Source organism: Gymnoscopelus braueri (assembly GCF_963280865.1).
Source record: "Gymnoscopelus braueri genome assembly, chromosome: 11".
NCBI classification, from domain to species: domain Eukaryota; kingdom Metazoa; phylum Chordata; class Actinopteri; order Myctophiformes; family Myctophidae; genus Gymnoscopelus; species Gymnoscopelus braueri.
Genome location: NC_137613.1, coordinates 19,217,876 through 19,226,323, shown reverse-complemented (window position 1 = coordinate 19,226,323; position 8,448 = coordinate 19,217,876). Strand labels below are relative to the sequence as shown.

The window sequence follows — 8,448 nt, the reverse complement described above, 5'->3', positions numbered from 1 at the left end:
TCAGATGGGTATTAGGGACAAATTACATATTAATTTGGGGGTCCTTGACATGAAAATGGTTGAGAACCACTGGTTTAAACAACATTAGCAGAGTGTAGAAGAGAGAGTAACGTCACGCTTTGATCTCGCCGCAAAGCGGGCCTATGGGCAAACATTGGAACTATCTCATTGACGTAGACAGAGCACTTCCGCATTCCATTCTTACAATGGGAGTCGACGCTACTGTCATTACTCTCTTTCTAAATTACTCTGAACATTAGGAAACAAGCCCAAACAAGCAACTAACTACAAGCTTGTTTAGAAACAAGCGCAAAAAACGCAACCACATAAAAAAAAACAAGCCCAAGGTCGCTTATAATAAGCAAACATGGCAACACGGACACAGGCATGCGCACGGCCGCGGAGGCGGAGCGTGCGTGTGCTGTTTCAACCAATCAGCTGAGCAGATACTAAACAACCGACCAGTTTAAATTCAAACGGCTGCAGCGGCAACAGAATCATCCAAACAGGCGTTTGTTTGGTACTTCGTTACAGCCGGAGAGGAGAATTCATCGAAGTCAACAAACACGGTAAGGAAACGAATTAATTTACACATAATTCACAACGGGCAGGCAACCGCGGCATTGTACGGATTTCTGTCTCATATGCTGACGATGAAAAATGTCCACTTTGTTTCTATACAGTGTGTGTGTGTGTGTAGTGAGTTAACAATCCTCTTCTCTGTTAGGAGAAAAACAACCACTCCGCTGGCCTGTTCGGTTTAGCAGTTTTGAGATACTAGGAGAGGAGAGCAAACAAAACGACAACATGGAGGTGGGTGCTGTTAACTTTGTTTATTTACAAGACACGATCTATATGGCAATAAGTTATAACTTTGGATTGTTATGTTTTGGGTGGATCCTCCTTGCTGGCATTGGTTCAAGACATAGATGTATTTTATCAAGTCTGACTTACTTACTTGTATCTATGCAAATATCAGAGTCGTTAAAATGCCAGTGTTGGAAAATAAGTAAAAGTATCAATACTGCATGTAGAAATACTGTTGCAAGTAAAAGTCCGGAATTCAAACACGAGGTAATCCATCAAATGCATAGAAATGGTAATCTAGGATCATGGGTATCATCAGTTTAAGTATAATCTGTACATTTTAAACTATACACACTATACTATAGTGTGTGTATAGTATGGCGTCCTATAGTGACTGTAGGATGCCATACAATGTAGAAATACTGTTGCAAGTAAAAGTCCGGAATTCAAAATGTACTTGAGTTAAAGTACAACATTATTGGTATAAAAATGTACTTAAAGTACTCATTATCAAAGTACTCCTAACGATATGATGGGAACTATGCACGAAAACGAATTTCACCCACTTGTTTAGTTCTGTATACTCATTATGCAGAATGTCACATGACATTTCTCAAGTTTTCAAATGTGTTAAAAGCAGATCTACAAGCTCACAATGTGTTTCGTCATTCTGGACTGTAGCGTAGTAAAAGTACTGAAAATTGGAAATGCTCCAGTAAAGTGAAAATACCAAGGACGGTATTGAGTAAATATACTTTATCATAGATGTATTTTACAGTGGTTTAGTCTTGATCCAAGGCTAGGTCTGCTATAATTAACTTAAATTATTGTGTATATAATATCCAACAGAACGCAGACCCACCGAAGTCGGTCTCTCGTCTACCCTTGCCCATGAGCTCCACAAAGAGGATCCTGGCTAACGCTACGGAAAACTATGAAAGCCAGCCTGCCCAGGTTTGTGTTGCAAACATTCCTAATTATACTGTAAATACTTGACCATCGTGTAAGGGGTCACTCTGGGATTACTAGAATGCCCTGTGACTTAATAGCCTAGCCGTGTGTACATTTTTGTATCCCACTGACCCACTCCCAGGTCAGGACCACCTGAAGTTTAGTATGTTTTTGTAAATTGCTTGAATTTCTTGCTAAATATGGCAACCACAAGGGCTGGGAGAAAGTTGTGGTTGTACTATATTTATAATGCCGTTCTTTGGCAGTTTATTGTTCTGACCCCGGGCCCTAACCTTTTCTGTTCCTGCAGAAAAGGCAGCGCAAGGACCCAGAGGCGGTCATCAGACCAAAGGTAGCAGCCACTGTCATCGGCAACAAGAGACCCACAACAGCCACCGCCAGACCCTCTGTGTGTAAGTTGAAAATGCTCAGTGAGAGACTCTGACAGTGTACAAATGTAACTTTATGATGTCCTGTAAGATTTGTGGGTCCAACCCATCTTCAGGACCATGTCTTGCATTTGACAAGAATTTCAGCTTTGATTTTAGTTCTATGAATACAATTTAGGCATTTCGCAGACGCTCTTAATCCAGAGCGATTTAGCATGGATAACACTAGGTAATCCATCAAATGCATAGAAATGGTAATCTAGGATCATGGGTATCATCAGTTTAACTCTAAAGTCTAAACGGTATAATATGTACATTTTAAACTATACACACTATACCATAGTGTGTATAGTATGGCGTCCTATAGTGACTATAGGCCTGGCATCTGTCTACATAACATGCGATCTAAATTACAATATCGTAACCACTGTCAACCTTTGTGCCTCTGCCTCTTAGCTAAACCAGCCAGATCCATGGCGCCTCCTGCTGCGACCGTTGCTGCTGGGCCTTCTAGAGGTAGACTGTCTGCATACATCTAATTTATCTATTGTCTGCATACAGAGGTTAAACTGTTGAGCAACCCGTAGTATTGTGCCACAAACGGCAATAGATGGCTGATTATAATTGTCAAGTGCTAAACACGAGGCACAATGACTTAGATTGGGTAACCTAATCAAAATGAATCTCCCCAGACCTAGATATCGACCCTAGTCTTTGTGCAGTTTTGAACACTGCCCTCCAGCAAGCTGATTACGCCCCAGTAGCTCTGGGTGTCTCCCATAGACCCACATTGTCTTTGTGCTGCCCTACAAAAGAAGCTAAAGCAACAAAACTGCGTTGCCCCATGACCCGCTCTTATGCCTGAACGGGGTTAATGGTTCCAACGCCTAATGACCACAAATGGTCTCTTCAGTTCATCACGTTGTTAACCAAAACCTGTTGGTAAAAGTGATAAATAAATAAAACACTGACACACATTCTGATGTCCTACAGGTGTTTCTAAAAGGCCCGTTTCAGCCACAGTTCCAAAAGCAGGCGTGTCCGCGCCCTCCGCAGGGGCAAAGCGACCCAGCTGGGACTTAAAAGGCAAGGTCGCTGACATGGAGGGGAAGCTCGCCACATACCAGACCAAAGTCAAATCTTCTTCCCAAGACAACGTGTCGCTGAAGGCTGCAGTGACCGAGAAGGACTGTAAGATCAGAACACTGCAGAGTCGCCTCAGGTATGTCGCATCACTGGGGATGTAATGGTTTGAGCCTGACCGACATGGCCTAAATGGGGACGCCAGGTTGATAGTGCTGAAATATCAGGACATACCGTCTGCATAATTACCGGTTGGGCTCTAGTAATGGTATTTAGTTTTTGGCCAATGTTGGCAGCAGGAAAATTAAAACGTGCGTTTTCCCCACCAGTGAGTATGAGGTGGAGCTGCAGGTCCTGTCTGGGGTCAAAGCTGATCTCCAAAATGCAATCGGCAACAATGTTGAGCTACAGAGGCAGCTGTTGCATCTGGAGCAGGAGCACAAGGCCACAGAGACCCTCAGAGAAAATGTGGAAAGAGAGCTGCAATCTCTAAAGGTAAGCTATTCATCATTACCATGCATTTAATTTCCAATAAATAAAGCCTTGGAACTTGTCTTGAACACTCTCTTTTGCTTTCCCCACCCAAGGTTCTCATTATGGACAGCCTAAATTAAAATCAAAATTCAGTTGAAACCTATGGTTCTTAAAATGTAATGTTCTCTCCTCTTCTCTTAAAGGTGAAGCTGTCTGCAGCCGAGTCCAGCCTGACTTGTGTCCAGACGAGCTTCAGTTGTACCCAGACGACACTCCAAGAGACTGAGGAGAAGCTGGCCGCTCACCTTGAGACTGTAGCCCGCCAGAATGATGAGCTGCACTTTGGCGAGATGGAGCGACGGCGCCTACATAATATCATCCAGGAACTAAAGGCAAGGTTTACCTTGTAGGGCTCTGGCTGCATGGAGGGATGGAGAAGGGTGTTCTGTTTGCCACTCCATAGACATTAGTGCACCGGTACACACAAGATATGCCCATAATTGTGAACCCTCACAGCTTGTAAAACAGTGAATTGAAGATTGCTCTTCAACCTCAGTTGAAAGGTAACTCGTCATGGGTTGAGGCTGCTTGAGTACTGCATGCTCTTTCAAAGACGGTGATGAATGAACAGTTGTTGACCTAAACAGACAATTGTTCTCTAAAAGTGTTTTGAATGTTTGGTTTTACTGAAAGTAATACATACTGCTGACAGGCGTAATACTACAATTCCTTAACCTTCCTACACCAGCCCTGCCCTACATCCAAAAATTACTAGAGGGGGAACAATTGCATTCAGTAATGAGCATCAGTTGTAGTACTGGTATCTTTTGAACTGTAAATGGGACAGTGTGCAGCTTTCCTTTTCTACAAAGTCTTGTGGAGAGATATGAGCCACTCCTCTCTGGTTCAGTTGTAAGAGTCGGGTATCCCATGTATTAAACGTAACACGCATGCTGTAGCCCTAATTTATTATAAACGTTATTTTTAAATGTATGCACTTAACTGTATCTCTCTTCTTAATATCATATAAGTGTGTGTGTAGACTTTAGTCTATTGTGAGTCTGTATGCGATATTTTCTTTACCCCGACAAGTCATTGTTTTGAATTCAAACAAACTGGTTTACTTCTATAGGGCAACATCAGAGTTTTCTGTAGAGTGCGCCCTCTGATGGCTGGAGGAATGGATGGTCACATCCAGCTCTCTGCTCATGACAACAAGTCCCTGATTCTGGCCAAGAGTGAGGAGGTGAGTCCATTATGCCCTTCATATCAGTTGGTTGGACCAATTTGACTTAAAAAAAGGTTAAACACAGAACTTTAATCTAATTATACTTAGACTATTATATACAAGCTTGTGATGCGCCATGGCCCGTTGTGAGCTTGTACATGGGCTATTTTTTTTAAAGGGGCAGTGAATGGGGTTTATGGTTGAGTCTGAAACTTTGCCCAAATCTGGAGTCTTAGAATAGACTACTGATGCCCCAGACTGACTCCATGAAGTCTGAGAACTACATTGGGTCTAACTGTTATTGGACAGTGTCTTGTTTTGTCGTCACTCAATTCATATTGGCACTGTTCCTTTATATACTTTATCACCGCCTCCATAAACACTGGACATAGCATCAACTAAATTATTTGTACCCTTCAGTCTCATACAGGCCGAACAGACACGCAGAAGAATTACTCCTTCTCTTTTGACCAAGTCTTTGGGCCCCAATGCTCACAGGAAGAGGTATTTATATATTCTTCTTACACTCACTTTCTCACTCACTGTCCTGTTAGATATGTTAAGACTTCTTAATTAGCTGTTTATATATTTTTCTTTTTCTCCTTCCTCCAGGTCTTTGCAGAGATCTCCCTCCTTGTGCAGTCGGCCCTGGATGGTTACAATGTATGTTGTTTCGCATACGGCCAGACGGGGAGCGGAAAAACGCACACCATGGAGGGAGAAGACACGGAGGATGGCAGGGGAGTCATTCCACGGGCAGTCCAGCAGGTGTTTAAGGCAGGAAGGAAACTGGAGGAGCAAGGCTGGCAGGTCAGTCATCCTGTAGTTTCTTTTTCCTCCAGAAAGGCATCTGGATGAAATATTTTAATAGTTTTGGTTACAATTGGAATATCCTCACACTAAATGGAATATCCTCACACTAAATGTGAGTCTGGGGGTGATCTGACTCTTGACAGTATTTAAAGTTGAAATGTACCTGGGTTTAGGTTTTGAATTAACCTTATTTGTGGAGGAAAAAGTCTCACCTAATACTCCTGGTTTCCCTCAGTTCTCCTTCACAGCAAGTTTCGTGGAGATTTACAATGAGACTCTGCGTGACTTGCTGTACACTGGCAAGGCCAGCAATCGGCCTGAGCATGAGATCCGGAAGGCTGCCAACAACACTGTGACCGTCACAAACCTCACCTACAAGAAGGTCACTTCAGAGGACAAGGTACAGCAGCACACTTATTTCTATGTCAGTAGTTGTCCTGTGTAATATTTCTTACATTGCCACTTTCAACCTAGTGTCCCCATTTAGTTCCCTAAAGCAGTTGCTATTTAAAGTCAAATAGCTGACCTACAAGCTCACAACATGTGAAATGTGTTTAGATTGTTGAGCTTTTAAATTAGATTGTCTGTTTCTGCCATTTTCCTGTGGTGGCCTGAAGTGCCACATCATGCTCATTTCTCTCCAAGCTGACTAAATATGCCAATTCTATTTCTCCCCATGTCAGGTTAACAATCTGATAGCCCTGGCAAACCAGAATCGTGCCACCGCTCAGACCAGCGTCAATGACCGCTCCTCCCGCTCCCACTCAGTGTTCCAGCTTGACATCGTGGGAGAGAACGCGGACAGGGACCTGAAGTGCAACTGTGAGTATCATTTAAAGGGGGCTTCAGCCACTATCACTAACCATTTGCGTGAAACATTCCATCCCTGTCTTCGTGTAATTGGTGTCCCCGTTTTGCTCGGTTGTTTACTGCGCAACCCTATAACGTAATGTTCAATTCTGATCTGGGAACCTGTGTTCCATAGACTCCGTGAAATTGTCTGTACAAAATTGCTTTAAAATTTCAGTGGGTTTTCAAGCTACAATTTTCTTGACTCAACCAACTTTTTCTTATCACTGACTATGTACTCTGTACAGCTACCCTATGCCTGGTGGACTTGGCCGGCAGCGAGCGTGTTCAGAAGAGCCAGGCTCAAGGCGACCGCTTCAAAGAAATGACGGCCATTAACGGCTCCCTCACCAACCTGGGCATTGTCATCACCGCCCTGGCAAACAAGGTCTGTGATTCTCTGAACCCTGCTCATCTGATGCTGAATTGAATGTCACTCACTTGTTTAATTTCCAAGTCTGGTGCTTTTTGACTGGAGCATCTTTCATATTGATGAAAATATAATTGAGTTTTGGGGTTCACTTATGCATTGCGTTATTGGAAATATTTATGATGAGTCTTGGGTTTTGTTAAGGAAAAACTTCTGGTTTGGAACCAGGCTAAAACAATCTTTTCCTTGTGTTCCAGGAGAGTTTTGTTCCATACAGGAACTCCAAACTGACTTACCTTCTGCAGGGATGTTTGGGAGGAAACAGCAAAACGTGAGTTTGCTGAACTTCAGGTATCTGTGCTTTGTGCACAGAGCATGATTCTGAAATGTACACACATTGTCAGAACTCATTATATGACTGATTTTACTGTCTTTTTCTCACCCCATCAGCCTGATGTTTGCCAACATCTCCCCAGAGACTGACAACTTTGGGGAGACTTTGAACTCTCTGAGGTTTGCTAGCAAGGTGGGTAGTACTTATTACGCTTTCTTTCTTGAGCACTTTGTAACTGCTTAAACTGGGGTTCAGGCTGGGACCCAAAACACAAATTTGTCTCCCTGGGAACCAAACATAATGATGAGCCTATATTTGGGAAAACCATGCTATATATTTTTTTTAACTAAATTATTAATATGCTTAATCTCTAGTGTTGCTCGTATCTCGACTTGTATGTCAAGTCAGTGTTGGTGAACTTCTAACCACTTTTTTTTGTTCTTTTCCAGGTGAATGACTGCGTCATTGGCACGGCTACAGCAAATAGGAAGTAGCCGTCGCTATGCCTCGGCTGACTCATTGGCCAACATGACCTGTCCATCTGGAAACTCAAATTGTTGCCCTCCTCAAAAAAGTTTTTTAATTGTGTATAGTACATGCATATTATAAGTCTTTGTAATTGTGTATAATACATCCATATTATACATAGACCTATATTATGCTGTCTTTACAGTTTTGTTCATATTGTTGCTACTGGGGGAAATGTAATTGTTAATCTCCATTTCTTTTTTTAAAATAACAGATTGTGTGACATGGCTCGCGACCTTGTAAATCAGCGGGTTTCTTTTTTTTTAACACTTGTACTTTTTAAAAAATGTTTCCAATAAATGTTTTTCATGCCACAGTTGATGTGTGATTAAATTACTTTCTGACTGGGAAATTGTTTCATCACTACATGAAAGATGAACAAGACATTTAGAGTGGTTCATGGAGTAGTTTCAGAGGCAGGGAGGGTTAAATGTGTGGAACACTTTGTCAAAAAAAAACTTTAAACCTGGTGTCCCTGTTGGTATTTAAAAAATGGCAGCTCAAAAGTTCCGTCAGGACACAAAGCGTGTCGATCCATTTTTGCTCATGCATGTGCGACTAAACCTTGACGTCAACTATCAGGATATTTTAGAGCACTTTGTGCTTCAGTTGTATGTTTAAG

The 8,448-nt window shown here is 42.3% G+C and overlaps 1 protein-coding gene across 1 annotated transcript; it reads left to right on the top strand.

Moving 5' to 3' along the window:
* kifc1 (kinesin family member C1) lies at nt 1–8,142 on the top strand. The gene is made up of 18 exons (XM_080442345.1): nt 1–92; nt 279–569; nt 728–813; nt 1,657–1,761; nt 2,069–2,171; nt 2,604–2,663; nt 3,141–3,369; nt 3,560–3,725; nt 3,908–4,096; nt 4,837–4,950; nt 5,353–5,436; nt 5,545–5,742; nt 5,981–6,145; nt 6,429–6,567; nt 6,843–6,982; nt 7,222–7,295; nt 7,415–7,490; nt 7,748–8,142. Exons 3-18 carry the CDS (start codon nt 808–810, stop codon nt 7,790–7,792), a joined length of 1,893 nt encoding a protein of 630 aa, XP_080298471.1. The 5' UTR covers nt 1–92; nt 279–569; nt 728–807; the 3' UTR covers nt 7,793–8,142.
* Nucleotides 8,143–8,448: the final 306 nt, after the last annotated feature.

Bases quoted from the DNA above. Each gene is read 5' to 3' on its own strand.
- kifc1 (XM_080442345.1), top strand. The intron at 2,664-3,140 runs GTAGACTGTCTG...GATGTCCTACAG, and splicing joins TGCTGCTGGGCCTTCTAGAG to GTGTTTCTAAAAGGCCCGTT. The intron at 7,491-7,747 runs GTGGGTAGTACT...GTTCTTTTCCAG, and splicing joins CTCTGAGGTTTGCTAGCAAG to GTGAATGACTGCGTCATTGG.